Source organism: Gopherus flavomarginatus, chromosome 8, assembly GCF_025201925.1.
Source record: "Gopherus flavomarginatus isolate rGopFla2 chromosome 8, rGopFla2.mat.asm, whole genome shotgun sequence".
Taxonomy (NCBI): Eukaryota; Metazoa; Chordata; order Testudines; family Testudinidae; genus Gopherus; species Gopherus flavomarginatus.
This window is the reverse complement of record NC_066624.1, coordinates 72,485,209-72,513,038: the sequence shown is the minus strand read 5'-3', so window position 1 is coordinate 72,513,038 and position 27,830 is coordinate 72,485,209. Positions and strand designations below refer to the sequence as shown.

General features: G+C 43.5%; 1 protein-coding gene across 5 annotated transcripts in view; it reads left to right on the top strand.

Moving 5' to 3' along the window:
- Window positions 1–27,830, top strand: part of LOC127056376 (retinol-binding protein 1) — a 130,504-nt gene that overhangs the window by 60,853 nt on the left and 41,821 nt on the right. For 3 of the 5 annotated variants that reach the window (XM_050964159.1, XM_050964160.1, XM_050964158.1), the window contains exons 3-4: window positions 14,262–14,445; window positions 21,560–21,669. In XM_050964159.1, coding sequence (XP_050820116.1) covers window positions 14,262–14,445; window positions 21,560–21,669 — 294 coding nt within the window. The remainder of the gene's footprint in view (window positions 1–14,261; window positions 14,446–21,559; window positions 21,670–27,830) is intronic. The other 2 variants (XM_050964162.1, XM_050964163.1) reach the window with 1 other exon arrangement.

Sequence of the window (27,830 nt, the reverse complement as noted above, 5' to 3'; positions counted from 1 at the left end):
TCTCTTTCATACACTTGATCCCGCAGTTTGCCTGCGACATCTGCTCTGTTGGATGGGCTGTATCCTGGTCTTAATGACTGAACCATGTTAATAAAGTGTGGGTTCTCAGCCATACGGAAAGGAGAGTTTGTTGCATAAACAAAGTGTTGTGTATTTGGTTCTTGTGATAATAGAATTTTGTTGTTACTATGGCAACTGAGTTAGATTATTAGGGGATAGCCCAGCCAGTTTTGGCTGGTTTTTGGTTAGTTCAGTGTGGCAATAAATGGCTGCTTTCAAGGTTTACAGCTCTCTGTGTCTCAAGTGATTTCTTCCTAAAACTGTTGCCCCCCAGGATATAACACAAACCAGGCAATTTTTTCATCAATTACCTCTTTTTGTAATCTGCTAGTTCTTGTCACATACTTATCTATGGTTGTTTCTGGATGAAGGAGTTTTTTTTTCTTTTTGCTACAGGTGATAATATACTGTGGCTATGTGACATACATGATGTGACTGAAACACTATCATTGGCAGATAACTCTGAAACTATAGAAATGATGGTGATCTTGAAGGTGGATCGTCTTCAGAATCCTATGTGTTGAGGATGGATTCTCCTAAACAAAAAAAGTCAATTAAGTTCTTTAATTATTATTACCATACTGCTCATTTAGTATTACTCATTGCATTCACTGACACTCAGTACTACTTTAAAGGCGAAATTGTAAAAGGAAGATCTGCCTATTTCAACTATTTATTTTTTATCACAACTGCATCTAAAATGATAGTACCAAAGAGTAACAACTAAATTTTTTGCTCAAACATGAGCATTCAAGAATAGTCCAGAAGGAACACAGGCAGTCCTTAAAGAACTATGAAATAAAAAAGTTTACCAAGATCCTGCATGTTCAGACATGTTCCTTTTGTCATCTTCAACACAGCTTCCTCTTGAGAAGGAACACTTTTTCGTGTGCTTGTTCATGTCCATTCCAATCAGGTGTGTGCGTACTCATGTGCAGGTTGGCCGGAAGATTTTTTCCCCTAGCAGCATCCATTGGGTTGACCTGAGCACCCCCTGTAGTTGTGCCGACCCACCACCCCTTCAGTTTCTTCTTACCGCCAGTGACGGTGGCTGGAACTTCCCTTAGCTCTTGCTCAGCAAGTTCATTCTTTATCTGGTTTCATATAGTTAGTTCATTACTTTTATTAGAGTTACTAGTGTCTTAGTGTAGAGTTTGTTGGGGGTTCCCCCCTACACGCTCTGGTTCCCGGAACTGTGGTTTTCAGTGGTACCTGGTTTCCAAAACTGTGTAGTCTGCACCAAGCGCATGCCGAAGAGTGACCTGCAGTCGCCATGTCGTGCCTGGGGGAAACCCATCAGAAAGATTGTGTAAGATCTGCCATGAGTTTTATCCGAGAACTTTTAAGGAAAGGGAACAGCAGCTCAAAGCAATGCTCATGGAGGCAGCTCTGTACCCCCACTCTGACCCAGGCTTGGGAGCCCTGATCCCTAACGTGTCATCCTCAACGTGGAGCTCCCCAGCAAGCTCGGTGCTGAGAAAGGACTCCTCACAAGACACTCGACACTGACATGGCTCCTCGCGGGGCCCGTCTGGTAGTTGGCACCGTTTCCACTCTCCAGTGCCTCAAAAGAAGCAGCCAGATGATTGCTCTCCTCCAGCTAGGCCACGAGACGTGCGACCCCAGTCGGGCCAGTCCTCTGGATCCCCTGCCGGGGCCTGTCGACTCCTGCCCAAGTTCTTCAGTTGAGTACGGCCCCGCCTCGATCACTGGCACCTATGCAGCAGCTGCAGCTCCCATCAATGCCGGAAGCGTACCAGGCTGCTTGGGACCTCCTCCATCTTATGGCACCGTTCTCACCTGTCATGGAGGAACCTTCAGCGCTGGCACACCCATCCCGTCTTCCGGTGCATTCGAAGGGGAAGCAGGCTATGATGTCAAGACGCTTCCCCTCGCCATGTACCTCAGAGCCTATCTGGTCGGACAGAGAGCCTACCCAGTCCCCGAGCTTTCTACGGTCGAGGATTGGCCCCTCTGTGTCAGAGACCTCAGAATCAGAGTTCAACTCCTATCGCTCTGGAAGGAGCAGAAGTCACAGATGAAGGTCAGGTACACACAGGAGAGACCAGATGTGGCCTCCACAGTGGCAGAACCCACTTCAGTGGCCTTTCTGGACCCCCTGGGCTTTTCACCATGGCCAGGAAGGAATCCGGGGTCCCCATTCTGCAACGTCTTCTGTGGCCTCTGCCATCTTAGTTCTATCTTCCACTGCACATCTGCCCTCGGTGCCTATGGTCACGATGCCTCTGACTCCATCATCAACTCTGGCACTGTGCTCGGCTCCAACCTTGGCACTGCCCTTCATAGCGTCGATGCACCTGTTTCCCATGCCTGCACCATTGTCAACATCGACCTCGATGCAGGCACTGCCCCTGCTTCCAGTGGCTCCTGTGAGCATGCTGATGCAGCTCCCTCCCATAGCCCCGGCACTGTCGGCGGCACCACTGCCTCCAACGCTGCCCCGAGAGTCATGTGGCAGATGGTAGGGAACTCCCACCTCCAATACATGCTGCTTCCTCCTCTTCATCACTGAATGAAGCATTGGTGGGAACGGCCGTAGCTCCTGCATTAGAGAACAATAGAGTGCTACAGCAGTTGCTGCGTAGGGCCGCTCAGGATCTGGGCATCAAGGCCAAGGAGGTGGTAGAGGAGGCTGATCCCATGGTGGACATCCTGGCACCCTCCGGACCATCACATATCACCCTGCCATTTATAAAGACCATTGTGGACACCAGTAAGACCCTGTGGCAGATGCTGGATTCCTTGCCACCTACTGCCAAGGTATTTCATGCCCTTCAGAGGGTTTGAGCATTTGTACTCTCACCTGCCTCTAGACTTGCTGGTGGTTGATGAGGCTAACCAGTGTGAGAGACAGGGATGCTAAATGCCCTTGACCTAGTGGGGAGAAAGGTCTGCTCGACAGGTGGTTTGCAGCTCCATATTGCTAACCGGTGCAGCAATGGCAAAGTTCACAGAGCTCGTCCCTTTGGATTACTAGTCTGAGTTCACAGCCTTGGTGGAGGAAGGGAAGCTAGTCTCCTGGGCTTCCCTGCAGGCTGTGTTAGATGCTGCAGATGCTCCCACTAGAGTTATGGTGACAGAGGTGGCTATGAGGCGAGGTGCTTGGCTCCAAGTTTCATGGTTACCCTACGAGGTCCAGCAGACTATTCAGGACCTCCCATTTGAGGGTGTGACTCTGTTTTCAGAAGAGAGAGACAAACGGCTGCACAGCCTGTAAGACTCCTGAGCCACCCTCAAATCCTTTGACCTGCACACCTCTGCCATGCAGCTAAGACATTTCTGCCCACAATCTCCTCAAAGGTTCCAGCAGCAGAGCTGCCAAGACGGTTCTCGGAGGAGGAACAAGAGTGGCAGGGGGAGGCAACACCTTTCCTTGGGTCAGGGCTCTAGCCAGCCCAAACCAGCCTTTTGAAGGTGCGGTCAAGGAGGGCGCACCAGGTCATGATCTGGATCTAACCCGCTTTTCCTCCCAACTATCCCCTTTCTACCGTGCATGGTCCCGTATAACCTTGGACCACTGGGTGCTTCGCACGGTAGAGGGAGCTCAGAGCAGAGCGCCTAGCATGTCAGACATTCCACCCTTACCTAACCGGACAATGTGCGTCAGTCATGATGGACAATATGACTGTAATGTTCTATATCAACAAACGGGGGGTGCACGCTCCTCTCCCCTGTACCAGGAAGCCCTCATGCTATGGGACATCTGTGTAGAACATTCAGTCCACTTGCAGGCGTCGTACCTCCCTAGGATTCAGAACAAGCTGGCAGACCACCTCAGCAGGTTGTTCCGCAGCCACGAGTGGTCTCTTCACCCAGATGTCAGAAGTTCAGTCTTCCAGAAGTGGGTATTTTCCCTGATTGACCTCTTCGCCACACGATGCACCAGGAAGTGCCAGCAGTTCTGCTCCTTCCAGAATCACAGCCTGGGCTCCACAGCAGATGCGTTCCTCCTCCATTGAGGAGGGGTTCTCCTATGCGCCTTCCTGCCAATACTTCTCGTTCATAAGTTCTTGTTCAAGATCCGCAGAGATCATGCTCAGGTCATACTGCTAGCATAGGCCTGGCCATGTCAGCATTGGTACACATCCCTCCTAGACATTTCTGTGGGAGCCCTAATTACCTTGCCACTCTTCCCAGACTTTCTCACACAGTATCACGGACCTTTCCAACACCCAAACCTGCAGTCACTCCATCTTACAGCATGGAAGCTCCATGGTTGAATCCGTCTGAGCTTTCCTGTTCAGACCAGGTTAGACAGGTCCTCTTGGCAGTAGAAAACCCTTGACGATGGCCATGTACCTTGCCAAGTGGAAGAGATTTTCAGTCTGGTTGGCGCAACACAACTCGCCCCCAACGCTAGCCTCAGTGCTGCACATTCTGGACTACCTTCTGTATCTGAAACAGGAGGGTCTCTCATTGTCTTTTATAAGAGTGCACTTGGCTACCATCTCGACATTCCACCTGGGCATACAGGGCTGCTCAGTTTTTGCTAACCCCATGGTCAGCCACTTCCTAAAGGGGCTTGGCAGGTTGTACCCACATGTTCACCAACTGATTCCTGTCTGAGACCTCAACTTGGTCCTCTCTAGGCTCATGGGGCCACCCTTTGAGCCTTTAGCAACATGTTCCCTGCTCTACCTCTCCTACAAGGTTGCATTCCTGGTGGCAATAACCTTGGTCAAGAGGGCGTCTGAGCTCAGGAACCTGATTTCAGACCCACCCTACACCATGCTCTCCAAGGACAAGGTTCAGCTTAGGCCCCACCCTGCTTTCCTCCCGAAGGTTGTCTCACAATTCTCTGTGAACAAGGACATTTTCCTCCCTAAACCTCATTCTAACAACAGGGAACAGAGACTCCACACTCTGGCCATCCACAGAGTGCTGACTTTCTACATTGAGAGAACAGTCATTCAGGAAGTTGGTCCAGCTCTTCGTGACAGGATGAAAGGTCAAGCAGTTATGGCCCAGCGCATTTCATCATGGATCATGGCCTGTATCAGTGAGTGCAATAACCTAGCAGCAGTTCCTGCACCTCCGATCATTGCGCACTCTACCAGGGCACAGGCTTCATCGATGGTGTTCTTGGCTCAAGTTCCTACTCAGGAAATCTGCAGAGCAGCGCCATGGTCTTCCATACACACTTTCTCCGCACACTAAGCAGTCACCCGGCAGGCCAGAGACGATGCGGCCTTTGGAAGAGCAGTATTCCAATCAGCGGAGAGCTCCAGCCCCACGTCCTATTTTGGCTTAGGAGTCACCTGATTAGAATGGACATGAACAAGCACTCAAAGAAGAAAAAACAGCTACCTCTTGTAACTGTTCTTTGAGATGTGTTGTTCATGTCCATTCCAATTCCAACCCTCCTACCCTTCTGTCGGAGTAGCCAGCAAGAAGGAACTGAAGAGGTGGTGGGTCGGCAGGGCTCTATATTAGGCACTATGAAGGCGTGACTCCAGGGGGTGCCCAGGCCAACCCAATGGATGCTACTAGGGCAAAAATCTTCCAGCCAACGTGCACATGCACACGCACACACCTGATTGGAATGGACATGAACAACACATCTCGAAGAACAACAGTTACAAGAGATAAGTAACTGTTTTTTCTCATGATGTTGTTGTTTCATTCGGGTGACCAGGCCTTGCCTTTCTTTGTTGCATTATTTGCATTTTGCATGCATGCCTGTCTTACTCACAGGTAGATGAACTTCATTAAAATATTCCCAAGCTGGGTCTCTTTTACGGCCTGTTGCCATTATAGGTTTTCCTTTCTAGTGAGAGAATAGTATGGTAGATCTTAAATCAATGAAGGATACACTTAGAAAGACCTCAAGACTTCTGGAATATGCTGCTCAAAGTGTTTCACTTTTGTTTCTACTCCCTGTCTCTCCCTTCTCACATTTATCTCCAGCCTTCTTCTCCTTTAGAAGATCTATTCCTCCCCAACAAATTTGCAGAGGAACAATAGGGTTGAGGTCTGTTATTTCTCACCTCTCTATATATTTCTTTCTTTATTTAAAACATTTATTTATTTATTTAAAAACACAAAACTACAGCTTGAGAACTGCAAAACTAAGCCCTGGTCTACACTACAAGTTTAGGTCGAATTTAGCAGCATTAGATCGCACCCATCCACACGACAAAGCCATTTTTGTCGACTTAAAGGGTTCTTAAAATCGATTTCTGAACTCCTTCCCGATGAGAGGATTAGCACTGAAATCAACCATGCTGGGTTGAATTTGGGGAAGTGTGGACGCAATTCGATGGTATTGGCCTCCGGGAGCTATCCGACAGTGCTCCATTGTGACCGCTCTGGAAAGCACTCTCAACTCAGATGCACTGGCCAGGTAAACAGGAAAAACACCATGAACTTTTGAATTTTATTTCCTGTTTGGCCAGCGTGGCAAGCTGATCAGCACAGGTGACCATAAAAAGCTCATCAGCAGAGGTGACCATGGAGTCCCAGAATCGCAAAAGAGCTCCAGCATGGACCGAACAGGAGGTACTGGATCTGATCGCTGTGTAGGGAGACAAATCCGTGCTATCATAACTCTGTTCCAAAAGACAAAATGCCAAAATATTTGAAAAAATCTCCAAGGGCATGAAGGACAGAGGCTATAACAGGGACCCGCAGCAGTGCCGTGTGAAACTTAAGGAACTCAGGCAAGCAGACCAAAAAGCCAAAGAGGCAAACCACCGCTCCAGGTCAGACCCTCAGACATGCCACTTTTATGATGAACTGCATGCAGTTCTAGGGGGTACCCCTACAACTACCCCGCCCTGTATGTGGACTCCTGCAAGGTAGTCTCACACAACAGGTATGAGGATTTTGGGAACAAGGAAGATGATAGCACACAGAAGGCAACAGAGAAACCATTCTCCCAGACAGCCAGGAGATGTTATCCTCCCAACTTGGGCTCCCGGACCTTGAAGGCGGAGAAGGCCCCTCTGGTGAGTGTACCTTTGTAAATATAATACATGGTTTAAAACCAAGCATGTTTAATTTGTCCTGAAGATTTGGGATGTGTTTGCAGCCAATAAAGCTGCTGGAATGCAGTCAAGCAATATCCGTTCTTTATCTCTCTGTATTACCCTCAGGAGAGTGATGATATTCATGGTCGCCTGCTTGAAACAGGGACACAGTTTCTGCTGGACTGTGTGACTGTGGCTGAAAAGAAATCATCCCCACTGTTAGCCACGCAGTGGGAGAAGGGGTGAAGCGATCATCCCAGAGAATTGGGTGCGTGGGGGGGGGGGGTAATTGGGTTTGTGCTGCACGTTAATCCGAAAACCTTAACCCTCCTTTTAAATGGCCAACCCATTTTAAATGGTCAACCCAACTCTCCCTTTTTTTCCTCCCGCAGCTGCAAATGTTTCAACGCTACCACTATCATCTCTGTCCCAGAGGCTAGCACAGATAAGAAGGTGAAAAAAACGCATGCAGTCCTCCCGCACTAAAAGAGCCCAGCAGAATGCATGGAGGCAAACAGTGTCAGAGCCTGGGAAAGCACAAAATGAATGCGAGTACCAGAGGGATGCATGAGATGAGAGATGGCAGGATCAAGAGGAGAGGTGGCTGGAGCAAGAGGAATGATGGCGGCAGAGTGATGAGAGAAGGCAATGCTGAGGCTACTGGAGGATCAAACTGATATGCTCTGGCGTATGGTTGAGGTGCAGGAAAGGCAGCAGGAGCACAGACTGCCACTGCAGCCTGGGTGTAACCAACTGCTCTCCTCCGCAAGTTCCATAGCCTCACCCAGACGCCCAAGGTCGCGGTGCGGGGGGGCCCTCTGGGCACCCAACCACTCCACCCCAAAGGACTGCCCAAGCAACAGAAGGCTGGCATTCAATAAGTTTTGAAGTGCAGTGTGGCCTTGTCCTTCCCTCCTCCACCACCTCACCTGGTGCTTCTCTCCTTCACCACCCCTTCCAGGCTACCTTGGCAGTTATCCCCCTATTTCTGTGACTAATTTAATAAAGAATGCATGAATTTGAAACAACAATGACTTTATTGCCTCTGCAAGCGGTGATCGAGGGGGGGAGGGGAGGGCATTTGGCTTACAGGGAAGTAGAGTGAACCAAGGAGGCAGGTTTTCATCAGGGAGAAACAAACAGAACGTTCACACCATAGCTTGACCAGACATAAAGCTGGTTTTCAAAGCTTCTCTGATGTGCCATGTGCCCTGCTGTGCTCTTCTAACTGCCCTGGTGTCGGGCTGCGCATAATCAGCGGCTAAGTGATTTGCTTCATCCTCCCATCCCGCCATAAACGTCTCCCCTTTACTCTCACAGATATTGTGGAGCACACAGCAAGCAGTAATAATGATGGGAATATTGGTTTCGCTGAGGTCTAACCGAGTCAGTAAACTGTGCCAGTGTGCATTTAAACATCCAGACACATTCTGTGCACATTCTGCCACCATTCTGCACTTGCTCAGCCTATAGTTGAACAGCTCCTGTGCCTGTGTATGGCTTCATGAGCCTTGGCATTAAGGGGTAGGCTGGGTCCCTAAGGATAACTATAGGCGGCGTGACAAAGTTCCTCCTCTATCTTGGTGGGTCCTGCGCTTATTGACGGATTTGCTTGCTTCAGAGATTCACCATGTGGGTCAGGAAACAGCCCAGAGACCTTCCCCTCTGGTAGAAGCCACAGTCCAGGTCAATTCCTCCTGTTTCTGATCAGGAGTTGGGAGGTTTGGGGGGAACCCAGGCCTGCCCTCTACTCTGGGTTCCAGCCTAGGGCTCTGTGAACTGCAACTGGCTAGAGTGCCTCCTGGAACAGCTGCACAACAGCTACAACTCCCTGAGCTACTTTCCCTTGGCCTCCTTGTCATAAACAGTTTGTTAAGGGTTAATGTCTCTTCTACCTGTAAAGGGTTACAAGCAGAAACTGGACACCTGACCAGAAGACCAATCAGAAGACAAGATACTTTTAAATTTGGGTGGAGGGAAGCTTTTGTGTGTGTTCTTTGTCCGTTGTGTGTTCTTCTCTCGGAGGGTCTGAGAGAGACCAGACATTACTACAGGCTCTCTAAGTTTCTTTTCAAATAGTAAGTAAAAACAGGTGGTTTAGGCTTTTTGATTGTTTTACTCTATTTGCAATTGTGGATCCGGCTGGTTAACTTTTATATGTGTAGTTGCTGGGAAAATTTTGATTTGTATTGGTACTGGGGGGAAAGTCTCTTTATGGTGTCTGTAAGCTATAGGACCCTGTAATATTTACATCTTGAAGTTACAGAGATAATTCTTTACTTTTTCCTTTCTTTTATTAAAAGATTTCTTTTTTAGAGAACCTGATTGATTTTTTTCCCTTGTTTCCCTTGTTTTATTCCAGGGGATTGGGATAACTCACCAGGACGGGTGGAGGAGACGGGAGGGGGGAGAGATAGAATCTCTCTCTGTTTTCCTTGAATCTGTTTGCCTCTTTGTGAAAGGGAAGGGAGATGCTTCTCTGTATGGTGATTTAAGAGGTTGGATCAGTATCTCTCAGGATAGCCCAGGGAGGGAAATTCTGGGAGGGGGAAAGGTGGGGGAATGGTTTATTTCTCCTTGTTTTAAGAACCCAAAGGATCTGGGTTCTTGGGGTCCCCAGGGAAGGTTGGGGAGGTCAGAGTGCCCCAAAACACTATATTTTTGGGTGGTGGCAGTGCTATCAGATCTAAGCTGGTAATTAAGCTTAGAGGATTCAGGTGCTAGTATCTCATTTTCTGAACTCTAAGGTTCAGATCTGAGAGGGAATGCTATGACACTCCTCCCAACACCTTCTTTATCCTCACCACAGGACCTTTCTCTTTGTGTGTGATAATGATTGTACTCCTCAGTCCTCCAACAATAGACCTTCTCACTCTCAGCTCCTAGTGCCTCTTGTTCCCAGCTCCTCACATACACACTACAAACTGAAGTGAGGTCCTTTTTAACTCAGGTGCCCTGATTAGCCAGCCTGTCCTAATTGATTCTAGCAGTTTTTTCTTAGTTGGCTCCAGGTGACCTAATTAGCCTTCCTGCCTTAGTTGGTTCCAGCAAGTTCCTGCTTGTTCTGGAACTACCCCTGTTACCTTACCCAGGGAAAAGGGAGCTACTTAATCTGGGACTAATGTATCTGCCTTCTAACACTCTCTTGTAGCCATCTGGCCTGACCCTGTCACAGCGGTTATTTTCTGGTCTGGAAAGTAAGTCCCTTGCAGCAGCTGTTCAGACAGACCAGAGTTCCTGAAGATGTGATCATCATGTATCTTTCCCAGCCATCCCATGTTGATGTTGGTGAAACGTCCCTTGTGATCCACCAGTGCTTGCAGCACCATTGAAAAGTACCCCTTTGGGTTTATGTACTGGCTGCCTTGGTGTCCCAAGATAAAGATATCGGTTCCGTCTATCACCCCACCCTGTTAGGGAATCCCATTGCAGCAAAGCCATCCACTATGAGCTGCACATTTCCCAGAGTCACTATCCTTGATAGCAACAACTCAATGATTGCGTTGGCTCCTTGGATCATAGCAGCACCCACAGTAGATTTGCCCACTCCAGATTGATTCCCGGCTGTCCGGTAGCTGTCTGGCTTTGCAAGCTTCCAGAGGGCTATCGCCACTTGCTTGTGAACTGTGAGGGCTGCTCTCATCTTGGTATTCTTGTGGTTCAGGACAAGGAAAAGCAAGTCACAAAGTTCCATGAAAGTGCCCTTACCCATGCAAAAGTTTTGCAGCCTCTGAGAATCATCCCAGACCTGAAATACTATGTGGTCCAACCAGTCTGTGCTTGTTTCCCGGGCCCAGAATTGGCATTCCATAGCATGAAACTGCCCCATTACCACCACAATGTCTAAATTGCCAGGGCCTGTGCTTTGAGAGAAGTCTATGTCCATGTCCTCATCACTCTCATTACTGCGCTGCCGTCGCCGTCTCGCATGCTTTTGCAGGTTCTGGTGCTGCATATACTGCAAAATAATGTGCGAGGTGTTTACAGTGCTCATAACTGCCGTGGTGATCTGAGTGGGCTCCATACTTGCTGTGGTGTGGCGTCTGCAGGAGAGCAGAGTGGCAGCGGAAGCGTGATGATGGTTTTCAGCCCTACTGCACCGTCTGCTGCCAGAGCAGGAGAGCAGAGTGGCAGCGGAAGCATGATGATGTTTTCAGCCCTATTGTACCGTCTGCTGCCAGCAGCACTCAGGACACAACAGCGGCGGCTGAGCTGAGCGGGCTGCGCGCTTGCTGGTATGGAGTCTGCGCGAAAAAAAGGTGCGAAACGATTGTCTGCCTTTGCTCTCATGGAGGGAGGAGCGACTGATGACATGTACCCAAAACCACCTGCGACAATGTTTTTGCCCCATCAAAAACATTGTGGGAGTTCAACCCAGAATTCCAATGAGTGGCAGAGACAGCGGGAACTGTGGGATAGCTACCCACAGTGCAACGTTCTGAAAGTCGACACTAGCCTTGGTACTGTGGACATACTCCGCTGACTTAATGCAACTTAATCCGCTTAGTGGGGACACTACAATCAACTGTATAAAATCGCTTCCTAAAAATTCAACTTATAAATTCAACCTAATTTTGTAGTATAGACAGACGCTAAGCATCTCTGATAGTATCTTCTAGACTGAGCACTGAGTCCTATTGGGTAGATAGAAAGATTAACCTAAATAATCAGTACAGAAGCCCCTGGAACCCCATAAGATTGGGTCCCTAATCCATGAACTATTGGAACTAATTTACAAAACATTTCTTAAACATTACATGAATATATTGTCTCGTAGTACAGAATTAGAATTTATAATCCCTACTCCATGATGAGATATCTTTGAGCTATAATTTATCTTAATTAAAACTACCTTTTAGATAAGTTTTTTTCTCAAAAAGGATTTTATCAAAAAAACAGATATAAATTTAAAAAATCTGATTTTTTTTTTAAGTCACTGATTTTATCCACTCTGATCAAGATATCTCACTCCTATTGCTTCTCCCCATCCCCTAGGTAAGTAACACTGTCAGAATGAAATTAAGTTGGTTTGGCATGATTCGTGCTTCACAGATCCATGCTAGCTATTCCTGTAAACCATATTATCCTCCAGGGTACAAATTGATTAATAATGTGTTCCAGTATCTTTTCTGGGATCAAAGTTAATCTGACTGGTCTATAATTCCCTGGGTCCTCTTTTGCTCCCCTTTTTAAAGAACCAATGTGTGTATGTATCATGCCGTGGGAGGTCAGACCTGCCGAGGTGTGTGAACATACAAGTTACTACAGAGGACATAAGACCTAATTCTGTTGCACCTAATGAAGATTCTTCTTTACCTCAATGGCAGCAATCTGTGGTTGTTAGAGCAGAAGATTCTGATTTTCATCATTGCTTACCCCACTGGAAAGATGCAAATCTACTTCTGAATAAAGATCCAAGTGTGTACATCTAATAAAGACACAGTACTTCCTTAAGGTACTGCAGTTACAAGTAACTTACAAGTAACTTACCCTTACTTGGATAATGTGATCACACTCCAGCTTGAGCTTTTAGTTCTTTTATTAAATATATTTGCTGTGGTATATAGTTTATAAAAGAACAAATATCTTCTGCCTTATTTTTATAGAAATGTTGGGGGGGAAATGAACTGAAGCCCAGAAATGAAAATTGTTGTATAGTATGTTATAAGCAAAGTACCTTATAAAATGTAAATACAGTATATCAGTCCATACAGTATTACAACTCCCTTCCTAACTGGGGATCTATTATAGCGCTATATTATCCAAGCAGTTGATTTATTTATCAGTGTTATTAATAAAAATCTCATAGGTAGCACTGTAAGTTTACACAACATTGCAAATATTTTATGTACCTGTCATGTATTGTTCAACGCTTCAGATGAATTTTCACCAAATGTAAGTGAAAATCTTTTCACCGTCAGACTGAAGTGGATTTAATGACACTTCCTTTCCAGCTCCACAGACTGCATTGCCTGTGAGGATAGTTTAAAAGAGAAAGTACTTTAAGCTGGGTTTTTCAAAGCAAACAGGCATGCAAATTGTGTTGAATTGTAATGGGATTTGTGTGCCTAATTCCCTGAGGCTCTCTTGAAAATCTCACCCCTAATATATAAAATGAAATTGCAATCCATTAACTTCTAGTGTCATGTTCAAGTATCAGAAATGAATTAGGAGGCTCTCAGGATAGCCCTCTTTGTAGAATAATAGAGAGTGGCTGCAGCAGGGTGATCTGATTTTTTTTCTTTATTCAATAATGTCAGTTATAAAGAGATCTGTTTTTATTTTATTTTCTCCCCATATACCACAGAGTACCTATGTTAGATTCATAAAGATTTTAGCGCGATCATTTGTATTTATTGAAACATCTCTATTCTGCTCTCTGTTCTTATCCATTCTAGGGACGTGAAGCTCATGTTGGTGCTGCCTTTCTCTGCTGATTCTGTTTGGATAAATTCTATAGGTTTTGTGGGAAGATTTTATCTACTTTTATTTCCTGACTTGAATCTGAGGTTGCAGACTCTGACTATGAGAGTTTATAACGTTAATGATTTCATTACATTACAGTAGTTGGAAAATATGGGCATATTTTCACATTTAATTAACATGATCAACCAGATGGAAAGCAAGCTTCATGGCAGATAAACTCGGCATGAATGTTTTTCCACAGTGTTTTAAGTCTTGTTTTAAAACACCTTCATCACCCATCCTGTGCTATACAAAAAATAGAATTTTTGAATCGACTGATTTGCCTGGTTTGTGCTATTAAACAGTACAGCAGAAAACTGCTCCGGTTTTACATAATGTAATTCTTGCTTTAGCCTGATGAGGAAGCACAATGATCTTGTTAAATGGTATGCATGAGATGCTTGGAAACAAACTCTGGTCAATTAAAACATTCATCATCTAGGCTGTCTGAAAGCTGCAATGGTACAGTTACTTGAACTAAAAATTCATTAACCTTCTCTTCAGTGAGCTTGATCATCTGCATTATAAATGACAAACATTTCTATTTGCAGGAAGTTTACTACTCATCCAGCTTTCCTTTTAATATTGTCTAATGGAGTTAACATTTCAATAATAGAACTTTGCAGAGTATAATCACAGAAGAACAGGAACATTACTTTTTAGTGTTTACATAAATTGCAGTTTCCTTTCTGTCACCATTTTTTAAAAATGATCTAAAATGCTGATTTTCTTTCTTGCCTTCCCAAGGAAGGTACCAGGTGATTGAAGGTATCATTTCTCCGGTCAGCGATAACTATGGAAAGAAAGGCTTGGTTTCAGCAAGGCACCGGATAGCTATGGCTCATCTTGCACTGGAGACATCAGACTGGATTAGAGTGGATCCATGGGAGAGTGAACAGGAGAAGTGGACTGAGACTGTAAAGGTGCTAAGGTAATTGTGTTTATTTTTGTTCATGGAGTTGCCAGAGGCCACAACAGATCACAAGGAGTAGCATTGGTCATGTCTGCGTTTTAACAGGACTACAATACAATGGAAAGGGCAAAGATGTCTGTATGCTCACTAGGGCAAAGTACTAGTTGGGTAGGCCTTTTAGACCATTCACCTAAGCTGAAACAATGGGGAGTGATTCATCCTTGACCAGAGAGATAAAAAGCCTCTTAAGGATTGTTCATGTGTCATCTGCTTTGTGATAAGGATGCTGGGTCTGTGAGCGATGAACACTCATGAATTAAACTTTTTTCTCTGAGCAGGATTCTCAATCTGGAGTCTAGTGTTCCCTACTGCAAGGCAGGTGGAGCTCCCCAAGCTTTCAGGCTTTTTAGTCTATAAGAGCAGTAGTATTGGGTGGTGGCTCAAGTCCCCCAACGCACACCCTTACACTAGTGGTCACACACCATCCAGGAGATTAACTGCCACCATGGGAGCTTTTCAGTGAGTTCCTTCTTGATTAGAGTCATTGAAGGAGCTCCATGCCAAAGTCCATGCCTCTTCATGTGTTGCTCCAGTTCTTCAGTACAATCAGCACTGATCCTTCCTTGGGTCCTTTTCTGCTGTGTCCCTGGCCTGCCTTCCAGTGAGGTCCAGTTCTTTTTGCTGTTAAATTTATTTTCTGTGCCAAGACCCCAGTGGCTTCTGGGGCTGAACTTGGAGCAATCTAAAGTTCTCAGAATGGCTTTCTGTTTCGTTTAAGAGAAATTCACTGGACACTGCCATCACTGATAGGAACATGTTACAGTGATATGCCAGTTGCCTTTCACACTGCTGTGGTGTGGCTAGCCTGAACTCAATAATGATGTCAAGGCTCATTTGATCCAAGGTATGATGGTTTCCTCTGCCTGCCTCAGGGCTGTTTCCATCTTACACAAAGCAGTTATGTAGTCCTCGCTTCATAAGCTTGCGAAGTACTGTTGCTTGGATTCAGTCTGTGGGGAAGAATCCTGCTCTGGTCATTCAGTACTGCAGGGGTATAGGGGAGCCCAAACTCTCCCACCTGCTAAAATTTTGTTAGCATGCGTCTTGAAAGCAGTCAGAAGGTGACGGGGTTTGGTGTGTATCTTATCTCTCTCTTTTATATTCTTCTCATTTCTTGGCTTCAGCCTTGTTCTTGCTTCCTGTTGCAGTTATTTATGGTTTCACATTTGATCTTTCTTCAGTCTCTGAGAGGGAGAATTCTTCCCAGGTGCTATAGTAAGAGAAGATTGCTGTGTAATTTTGCTTCTCTAATTTGGCAGGATTTCTTCAGGGTGACGGTGGGAGATATTATTTTCGACTTAACCATGAACTGACTGTAAAGTTCCAAGAGAAGCTGGGGGTGGGAGGAGTGGGGGTGGTGTGAGACCACCAGTAGTAAAATGACATGTGCCTCAGTGTACTACTTCTGACATTGGGAATTTAGAACTTGAGAGTCAGGGGAGCATCTCCTGTCTCACATTAGGGAGCACAAGAGCCAGCAGTGAGACTCTGACCAGAATAATGCTTTCAGAGAAGCCAAACTACTAGGTAAGTAATTCTTTCATGTTGGCCTTGATGACAGTTCTAAAGTCTGCCTGGCATGCTGGAAATGCATATATCTGGATTCTAGTAGAGTTGGGGAGGGGAGAAACAAGAAAGAAGTCAACAGTTAATCTAGAAATGTCTTTTGAGGTGACTTCTACTGGGTTTTTAAACAATTGATTTTGGTGCATACAGCTGATTAAGGAACAAGTTTTCAGCCATGGTCTCTGAATTTTCATGGGCAAAATATGTGTATGCATATATTCACAGGTGAAAAATTGAGTGAGTTGTCTGAAAATTAAAGTACCTGTACATGTTTAATCTACATGTTTCTGTGATGACATACCTACGCAAGTTTAAGAATATTTATAATTTTCATTATTTAAAGATCTTATCCACCTAGGAGGATAGAGATTAAGGCTATGAAAGCACTAAACCTTTTGACTGTGGTCCTGATCATCACTTTTAAAAAGGAATGCTATCAGTGTTATAGGCCCCACATCTACTATTATTACATACAGTGCCTATAAATGACACATGCACTTACCTATGATGTCACTGTTCTCACATGCAGAGTGTGTCTCCTAAAGATGAAACCAATATCTGCCCTCCAAAACCAGAGCTTGAATGGTGTGATAACCAGATTATTGATTCTGAATGACCTACACATCCTGCTTCTTAGTCTTAAATTTTCAAAACAGTAATTTTGGGTGCCTCACTTTTTAGATGTCTGACCTGAGACCCATTAAAGGGGACTGGTTTTCGATTGAGTGCTCAGGATTCAAATTGGGCACCAAAATTGAGGCACACCAAATCACTAGTCACCCTAGAAAATTGTCTTTAATTTCTCCAGGTAAGTTTAAGAAATTAAGTAATATTAAACATGCATTGTTCTTAGGTCACATGGTCTAAATAGGTTAAGAACCATGTGGCTGTGAGAAATAGAGAAAAAACTCTCCTCACCAAGGCCCTTCTGGATTGATTAGTACAGACAAGTGAAACAGGAGGCTAATATAACTTACAAACCAGTCTACTTTCTTGAACTTCCACTAAATTAATTAAGCTGTTTTTGCCCTCAGTATTGTTTTGGCAGCATGTTTATCAGTTCAAACCAGTGCTTTGAAGGATCTCTTACTGAGACTCTCAGCTAGTAAAACCCAACTCCATGGCAGCTGCTGGTTTTTTTTTTACAACCACCTGAATTTGCTGTGTCCTTTTGTCTGAAACCCTACAACTTCAGCCAGCCACACACACACATATATACATAAATAAATAAATACATTATGGTGGGTGGTATCACAGCATGTTTTACTTCTTGCTCTATTTCTATTTGAGAACATAGAAATTATAGAATAAATCAATTGACAGACACATTTCCTTAAGTCGGGTCAGGTTTAGCCTGTATTTTATGAGACCTCCAAGGAACATGATTGTGCTATGTTTTTGATTCAACATTCTCAGCCACAGCCATCTCTCTTCACTATGGGGTGTGCTTTCTCTCCCTCTGATTAGAGCCAGAGCTTAGGGACTCAGACACAAACCTTCCAAGATTGTCCGGCAAGTAGTGTCAATTGGGCGTGTTATTCTTCACTTGTTTTCCTGAACAATCATGTTGCATCATTCCTAAACAACTGCTGCTTTCCACCAGAGAAGCAGCTGTAGTTGTTCCAGGTGAAGTGAGCCCTGTAGTTATCCAGGCCTTGATCCTACAAGCCTTCTATATTCACAGCTCCCTTTGAAGTCAGTAGATATGCTGCTTGTAAGCATTTGGTTTTTAAGATACTTTGGAATCCTGTTGGATAAGAGGTGCTGTATAAATATAAACTATATATGTATATATTTTGTCAGTGATTATAACCACAGTGTCATGTGAGCAACCAAGTGCACTATCTGTACAGAGGGTACCTGAAGAGACTTATGAGGAGATTTGTGACACCAAGAATTTATGCACTAACCATTCAGGTGGAGAGTTCACTTATTAATGTGATAAACTGTGTTCATTCTGGTTTCTTTGTAGCCTTTTACCCATCACAGAGTTTAGAGCACACTAATAACCAACTTTTATTGTGACAGTTTCTCATGCTTTCTTGTATTAATCAATTGTTACCTAAATGCTAAAATTTAAGCAGGTAATAGAAAAGAAAAAGTGAAACAAGCGTTTTAGCAAGAATAAGAGTAACAGTTTGCCTCAAAGCAGTGACTGAGCTCCCTGCTTTCTAGCTGAAATAAGCACTAACACCTGATGCCTTGTGCTTAATCCAGTCCTTTAAATATAAATTCAGTGTTTTGGTAAAATGGCATGCCAAGCTATCTTAATTGTCACTTTCATTTTTGTTAAAGATATAATAGAGATGGAGCCTCAGCTAGCATAAATTGGCATATCTTCGTTGTAGAGTTATGCCGATTTATACCAGTTGAGAATCAGGTACATACCATATACTCTTATCCTGCTTAGTACATTAAGAACTGATTGCTTTCCTCACTATGTGTTTCTCTGGAATTTTAATAGCAAGATGAAAGATAGTCCGATAACAGAAAAAAAGAGGTCAAAATCAAGCATTATTGTACGTAGCTCTCTCTTCTGATCAGCAATTTGAATCACACACTTTACTGTGTTGGTATATTGTGTCCTGTTAGGGGGCATGAGAATCACTTCTAGGTGGGGTTTTTTTAGAATTAAAAATGTGGTAGTAAAGCAAAATTCTAATTTGCATGAACAATTTACATATGCTGATTTTATGCAGGCAATCTAGATTATTTTCCCTGATGTTTTGGAAAATGGGTCCCTGAAATTTGTTGGGGGATCGAGAGGCACAGTGAAGATAGAAAGTATCTGTTTTAAGGAATTTTACTTCCTCCTAATTTGACAAAATATCACCTTGGCTTCTGTGCCAATCGAAGGCTTCAGCAGTTTTGCATTGCCTTGTATAGTGAGAAAGATTAATAGATTTTATTCCCCCCGCCCTGCCCCACCCCACCCGGGAGTGAGCTTTTCCTACTGTGGGTCATAGTAAAGGCATTTTTGGTGGATTGCTGAAACCTCCTCTGGTTGTGAAATAAATTGTAACATGGGTAGCAGGTCCTGCAATGCAGAAGGGAAATGAGAGTTGTTCTTTGAGAGTTTAAGGTTTTGCATGGCAGTGCAATATGTTCCTCATGCACCAGGAGCTAGAGAAGGGAGGCACCCAATAGATCTAATTCCAGTCAGTTACTGCATCTTGCTGTATATTTCTGAATATAAAACAGTATTGTTAGTAAATACAATGAACTAAATGTTGTACCCCTGTTGTGGCTGAGGGCTGATCGCAGTGTATTTACACCAGGGATTAATTTAGGACAGAGAAATTAGGTTTGTATTGATATTAATGATCAAAAGTAGCAATATTTTAATTCCACCAGTAATGTAGGAAGCATTCTCTGTAAGAAAGAATAGATACATTTAAAATTTCTGCCTTTTATCCCCCATGTTTTACTGTAGTGTTTATAATATAATATTGTGTGTTTCTATGTAAAACATGATACATATGTAAATCAAGTTGTATATATAAATTCAGAAGCTTGGGAATTTGTAGATTAGGAGGTACATTGTGGTATTGTTTAAATGAAAAGCTAACAGCCATTAAAATGTTCAGTGCACAGAGTAGCTGCTCAGTTTTTGTCGTACACAAGACCCCAGTCCTCAATTAACTTTGTTCAATGGGTTATTGAAGGATTCTGAATTACGTTGCATTGATTAATGCATCGAAGATTGCATTAAAATAGTGAGAGTTTCATACTATAGATTCATGCCTTGCATTATATATTTCTTTAACTCTTATGCTTACAAAAAAGGGTTTGGTTTTTTTTTTTAAATTACATTGTAAAATAACAGCACAAACCATTACAACTGTTTTATATTGTTTGAAGGGGGGAAACTTAAGTCACCTCTCTGAATACTAGCAGGAGAGATGTTGGGGATCACCAGTTAATTTATATATAACATATAGCCCGAATTAAGGAAGAAGTGTTACCCTTTAGTCTTACTGACCTCACAGCGGTGGTCTTAGATCTGCTGTGCTCACAGATGGAGTGGGGTAGTAGGGCTGGAGGCAGAGTGAGGAGCTGGATAAAAAGAGGAATTAGGAGTGGAGAGTGAAGCAAGGGAGAAATAGGATAGGTGAGAAGGATCAAAAACCAAAAGAGAATGCAAAGAAGTAAAAGACTGACAAAACCAGAATAGTAGAAGAGAAGAATGCAGAAATATTTACTTATGGCCTCACTAATATATTGTAAACTGGAAAAAAAATTTCTATTCAACATCAGGGAACTGGACTTGGCAAGCTGGGGATTGGGAACAGTGTGCATTGGGGTTTACAGAGCCAGTAGAAAGCCAGTGATGACCCTTTTTTCCAGGCCTCATCTTCCCTCTAATATCTTAAACCCCTGCATCAGGAGTCCCATTCCAACAGACCTGCTAATGTCCATCAAAATCGAGCTCACCTCTAATGTTCATTAAGAGATTTCATTCAATGGAGAATCTGTCTTCTCAGCCAACTTTGGATAAATTTCTCACCCTCTCCTTACTCTCTCAGTGCTACCTGTTGGTAACGGTGACTAGGACATGGTTGGAGGAGGATTCTTGTAGGCCAAGTATATTGAGGAGTGGAGTTTGCAGCTCTATAAAGGCAATCCCTCAGTTTGGCAAGCCTCCCATGGATCTCCAGATGGGAGCCCCATTCTAACAGACCGTAGCTGGTCTGTTGGATTGGGACTCTCACTACTGAAGATAGTCAAGTTGCAAGGAGACTGGTGTCAAGGAAGCACAAAGGCAAGTAGGAGTGGTAAGGGCTATTGACTGGAGAGACAGCAGGAGGGCTGGCGAGGCAGTGAGGTGAATATAAGTTGCTGGTGGATCTGGGCAGCTGCGTCAGCCTGTCTTTGTAGGGTTAAACTCAGTTATGACACACAAGGGAAAAACTCCCTTTGCATTTAAATTTGAAAAGTAGCCATATCTGGAATCTCGTGAGAATTATGTGTTTTGGAGTTTCTGGGGACTGCGCCTCTTTAACTAAAGGAAAGAGGAAAATAAATAAATAAAAAGATAGGCTCTTGGGGAATAAGCTTTGGAAAAAAGTATCATTTTTAAAATCTCCTCTCCAAGAGTGAATATTTTAATAGAATAATAATAATGGAAACTCTGTGTTTAGTATGGAAACTAAGTGTAACAATTAAAGTGAAAAATGGAGGGATTTTAATTCTGCTTTAAGCAAAAATCTCAACAATGCTTTAAATGTGTAGTTGCTATCATAGCTGCCATAATAAGTATTGGGCTTTAAAAGGGACTGGGGACTGTGACCGGTACATGGAACTTTTGTGTATTGTGCAAGAATGTTAACTGCCATTGATACTAATCTTGTGACGTAGCGAATGAATATGGTGAATTCTTCACACATGTCATTAAAGTCTAAAGTGCATAAAAGCAGATTGTGTTCTAGAAGCTGAAAGTGCCAGGTAATCGCTTTGTGTATCTCTGAGAGGATTACCTCACACCAAAGCCTTTATTTTAACACAGGCACCATTATAATGAGTCGCTCAGATCGCTCCATTTCAGGAAGGAACACATGAGAAACAGTTGGCCTACAGAAAGAGCTACTGAGGATTTCCTTTCTTCATTGGACCCAGGTTTGTTTGTAATGGTAAACAGTGATCCTTGTTTAAGAAGTGAAACCAATTCACCTTTACAAGATTAACCTAACTGCAGTGGGAAAGTTGGACATAGTACCTCATTCTTCTGACGGTTGGAGCTTTATGCCAAAAATAAACAAGTCCAAATGCTTTCAGGACTGCTGCTGCTGCTCCTTTGGTTGTAGTGACTGCCATATTGAGATACAATTGTACTCCATTTGGGGTTGGTATTTTCAGGTTTTGGGTTTCTAATCCTTAATCAATCTTTTAAAAATCTGAAATATTTTCTCTTGAAGCTGTAACTGTGAGAATGAGTTGCTATCATGCTGATCTTACATGGAGGGAATGAGCCAAAAAGAGGAAAAGGTTCAAAAAAGATATTGAAGGGTATAAAATTACTTCTAATTGTAATACTAACAATGGACTATGTGCAAGAATGATTCAAAAAGTGCATATGTAGTTCCCCAGTAGTATGTTAATAATATGACTATCCGTTATTTATTATTACTACAGTTTTGGGTAGGAAAACTCTAAAAATACTGATATTAAAAACAAAATAAATGCTCTACTTGGGGATTTTCTATTTCATCATTCTACTGGGTCTGCGGTTTGTTGAGACACTACTAGATTTCTGAGAGTGTTTACTTTTTCCCCCACTGTACTTGCAACATTTTTTAGGCATAGATATTCTCTCTTCTCTTACATTAAAGTTTCTCATGATGATGTAAGAGCTCTAAAAGCTTCCACTCTTCCAGTGAGCGCTGCCTAGAGGAAGGTTAAGTTACATGTTGACAGATTGCCCAGAAGAGAGTCAGGGTGGATCTGTTCTTCCTCATCTTGAGTTATGCACAGAATAGGAAAAAGTTGCCTCTCTCTCAAACTATACACTGTGTTCATCGCTCATATCTATGACTGTGAAGATATTCTAGCTTGGCACTTCCAAATGATATTTCTTGCTGCCAAGAAACCTCTGGAATGCAGAGTTTTTTGTGCTTCATCTCACTTTCCACTTGACCCCACAAGGAGAGATTGAAAACTTTCTGGTTATTGCATCCACTGACTGTAACATCCTTATGTAGTCTAAGGAGGTTTAATTAACCACTGATGTGTGAAGGATTCACATTGGTAACTGCCACTGGTATAAATGAGTTAACAGACTGCTGCATGCAACTATCTTTGGCAACTGTAAGACTATTCTCTGTAGCCATTGTGAATTGAATAATGTTCTGGGTAGCACTTTATGTAACAGTAAAAGAAAAACACTAATTTTCAAACGGCTCATTTAGTTTCCCATAAAGTCTTTCTCAGTTTGTAAGTGATTTATAGTCAATAGCCAGTTTTATGCCTGCGGCCAAGATCCACTCAATGCAGCGCAGACTAGGTTGGGCAGACAGGATTTTCTACATTGCAGCTAGAAATGAGCCTGCTAGCCTAGGAGACAGACTCAGACTAGCTGAGCTCGGGGTAGCATGCATCTGTCTACCCAGGCTGGTAGACTTGCCCCCAGCTGCAGTGTAGACATACCGTCAGGGAGCTTCACGATTCTCTGCCCATCCCCAGACACAAGTTAGAGTAGCTAAGGATTGCTCTAATATATGCCATCTGGAACTATCTGGAGATAGTGGGAGCACAGTGTGATCTGGTCACTCACCCTCAGGTGCGGTTCTAGGTATTTTGTCGCCCCAAGCACGGCAGGCTGGCTGCCTTCGGCGGCTTGCCTGTGGGAGGTTCCCGGTCCCGCGGAGTAGGCGGCACGCCTGCAGGAGGTCCTTAAAAGCCATGGGACCAACAGACCCTCAGCAGGCATGCCGCCGAAGGCAACCTGCCTGCCACCCTCGCGGTGACCGGCAGAGCGCCCCCTATGGCTTGCCGCGCCAAGCACACACTTGGCGTGCTGGTGCTTGGAGCCGCCCCTACTCACCCTCCCTTCCCTCTACACTGGGCTGCTGTGGAGGATGGCATAGTTGTTGCCTGTGTCATCTCTACACTCTCTAGGAAGATGCAGGAAGTTTCTACTCCCTTTGTGCCACATGACCGAGAATCTGGGCCATTGTCAGCATTTGCCAAGATTTGTTATACAACCTAGAACAGGAAGTCGCTGCAGTATCTCAGTACTCCTGAGAGAGAGAGAGGTTGGTAAATGCTGACATTTTAGTGGCAAGTGAATGTAACCATAGAATTCTCAGAGCCATCTGAAAAAGTGGAAATGGGTGATTTTGGGCTTTTCACCATCTTTGCAAAAAGGTTTAATAATCAGAATCTAATGGCAGGTTTGTGAAGCACGATGAAATTAAAGTTTTTATTTTGCATACAAAAAAAAAGCAAAATTCCAACAAATATTTTGTTTCTTTTAAAAAATGTATGCAAAGTGACACCTAGGTATTTTTTGTACAGCCTAGTCTTCATAATTTTGTCCCTCGCTGAAGTAATTTGTACATTGTAATTATTTGTATACATTAATGTACATTGTAAATAGAAAGGGCCAATGAGGACAGATACAGACATGACTACAGTTTTATTAATTCTACAATGGTATAGCTACTCGGTGCAACCCATCCTGGCAGCAATAAAAAGGAGGTCACGTGCCTTCCCCCTGAGCATCCCAGCCCCAGGACTTTACAGCCACTTAAAAACAAGGCCTTATCAGAATCTGCATTATTCTCAAGGTATGTAACCTGTAATGGTCTGGAAAACCCTCTGGCCTCATAGGATTCCTCAGACGTCTTTCACCTCCTGCCCTTTTCCTCAGGGTTGTGATGATGATGTAAAATGAAAATAATAGCTGCTGAAAAGTTAACTGTCTTCGAGTATCTCCAATTTATTTGGATGACACTGGAACTTTTCGCTGTACTTTAATTATTTATTTAACGATAATAGTATTCTTTTCAAAACTATAATAAATACTATAACAGTATTGTTTGCTAATAATTTGCTTTGAAAGGACTTGGAAATTATTTGTGGTGGCTGATGTCACTTTAATACTTCCCTCATTCCCTTTTGTGATGTTCTGGCAGGGTTTCACATTCTTAATAGAATTAAGCTTCACATACAATATTTCTTTTCCTGGTTATAAGAGACACTTGATCTTCATTTCATTTGAAATTGAATTCCTTGCATTTCAAGTCTCCAAGTTGCCGTACATGAATAAATTTGTTGTCACCTTTCAAATGCTTTTACATGGCTTAGTCCAACAGCAGTCTTTCTTAATTAAAGCTTACTGGATCTTAAATCCAGCTCCTTTCTTTGTGTTAATGATTCTTTCTCCTTTGACTAACCCCGTCCTTCTTCTCTGAATGACATTGCAGAGTGTTGTAGTTCATTTCTGTCCATTATTGATTCAGACACACCAATCAAAAACTTGCAAAAATTTTCCCAGTCTTACTTCTTTTTGGATTTATAGAGACATGGCCTGAAATAAAGTGTGTTGTACTCATCAAAAATTGGAGCACTGGTTTGTGGGCATTTGAGCTTTAGATCTATTATCAATTGTGGAAGGTGCAGCTCAGTATTTTGCAGGATGTCCTTGAAAGTCCAAGGACATTATTTTTTTTTCCCCCCTTCATTGCCTTTGAGGGGGAGGAAATGTGCTGGTTATATTGGCAGCCTTTTGTAAAACTAACCATTTGTTAAATTTGGACTCTATTCCAAGATTTGCTTCCTCTTTGAAAGTATTTCTCATTCTGTTTGGATATTTTCTGTGAGGATGGATAATGTGTTGTCTGTAGTTTGAACTTGTGGCAAGCTTGGTTGTTTAAAGTAATCTGTCAAAGGGCAGTTCATGTACATTCAGAGAGAGAATGCTATGCACAAACCAGCTAAAGCTATAAAACATTCTGTGATGTAGTATCATATCCAATACAGCCTGGGACACAGGCCAGAGTTTATTCAGGATTTTTTTTTTAATTTTACTTTATTTTGGCCTTTTTATAATAAAAAAAGCCATCTGCCTCATTTTAAACAGAAAATGTTGCTACCTTCTAATGAGCCACTTACTAACTAGAGACTCTTTCGTGGAAGCTTTATTGTCTCATATCGCACTGTAACTCCTTTTTGAATTGTGCTGTTAACCAAAATTCAGAGACTTTCAGGTTATTTCAGATAGGTGGAGAAATTGATGATGGAGTTGGCTATTTCTTTGATGCAGTTCTGTTTATTTACAAGTGTGACTGGAATCCCAGGGGAGCCAGCTGAGATCACTCAATTAGGGTGAACTGCAGACTGAGGCAGGCAATCCCCAAAGCTGGTGGATATTCCAATTCTTAGATTTACCCAGCCAGCAGAAAACAGCTTCTGTAACACCTCACTGGTTACTCAGAAGCTAACAACACAGGTCCCTTAAAGAAACTCAGCCTCAGGCCTCCACCCAGACGCCCAAGTCAAAGATGATGAGAATTACTGAAAATTTTATTCATAATATAAGAAAGTTCTATCAACCCCAAAGAATCCGACACGTTACCTCCCAGGTTAATGAATCTTCCAGAACTTAGCCAAATACACACTTACAGACAATTCTTATTAACTAAACTAAAATTTATTAAAAAAGAAAAGAGAGAGAGAGTATTGGTTAAAAGATCAGTATAAATACAGACATGACTACAATTCTTGAGATTCAGATTCATAGCAGAGATGGTGAGCTTTGTAGTTGCTAAGAGTTCTTTCAGATTAGTTCACAGGTTATAATCCAAATGTTTATATTCAGGGTAGTCCAGCCTTGTAGCTTAAGCTTCCCCTGCATGAAGCCAGGGCCATCCCTAGCAATTCCGGGGCCCTATGCGGCCCCCTCGTGGGGGGGGGGTGCAGGCAGGCAGGCCTCTGCAGGGGGGGGCAGGGCTGGCATGGGGAGCAATGGGGAACCACCCCCAGCACTCACCAGCGGCGGGAAGTGCAGCTACCCAGCCCCAGCCGCACTGCTGGTGAGTGCAGGCCTGGCCCTGCTGCAGAGCTCAGGGGAGTGGGGGCAGAGCTGGGGGGGGAAGAGGTGGGAAGAGGTGAGGCAGGGATAGGGCAGGAACCATGGGGAAGAGCCAGAGCAGGGGCTGGAGCAGCATGCAGCTGCGCAGGGCACCAGGAAATGTGGTGACCCAAATTTCCTGGTGCCCTGTGCAGCTGCGTACTTTCGGTATGGGTATGGACGGCCCTGCATGAAGCATCAAGCAGATGTGAGATGAAAAGGATTGGTACCCAAGGCATCTTTATACAGTTTCAGGCCTTCTTGTGACAGCTCAGAGTCCTTTGGAGAACAATAGGCAATTATGGGTACTTTTGAAGTAGATCCATTTCCTAAGCATTGCTGGTAATTATCCACACAGATTAACATAAGGCAATTGCCCATTTTCCATCATTCTCAGGTGATTTTCTATACATTTCAAAGAGAGATGAACATGACGATATTTTGTGTTTACAGTTAATTTAAATATTAATTTTCCCTTTTGATCTCTGAATCAATAGCTGTAGTAACAGATAGCCACAAAAACAGTCAGTTCCTAACATTTGACAAGATGTAAGTACACACATACAATTAGTATCACCTCCAATTTTCTAACAATACAGGTTTGCATTTCAGAGTTCTAGCCTATCTAGCATGGAGTGGCCCTAATGACCATTCACACACTTTTCTACCGTGTCTCTAGTGATTGACTCTGGGTCAATTAGCCTGCAAGCTACTTAACTCTTTCTGGCCATACATCATACTTTGTACAAGATTTGTTGCAATTATATAACAGTGGTAGCAACAATGATTTGCATGGTCATATTTTAATTAGACAACATCACAAGAAGAAATTACAAAGTTCTGTTTCCTTGAACACAGAGGAATCAAACAGGAGATTCATTGCTCACAGTTCCAAGTCTCTGTCAACCAGCACTCAGCCCAAAAAGCTCTCTCTAGGCTTTTACTCAGGACTGTGTTTCCAGTGCTATTCTGCTATCTCTTTGGCACTCTGCCCTATTCCTTTGTGTGCATCTGAGGGGTTGCCTCAATTCATCTCGCACTCACACAGATACACCTCTCCAATTCGATCAGTTCCTTGCCTCTGAATTTATTAGATCATAGTCAGACCACGCCTCTTGTGCCACATGAATCTGACTCCTTCTCCAGACTTGTGTGTGGCTTTGTTTTGAGTGGAGGCCCCTGTTGTTTCAGCTATCTATTCCATAAA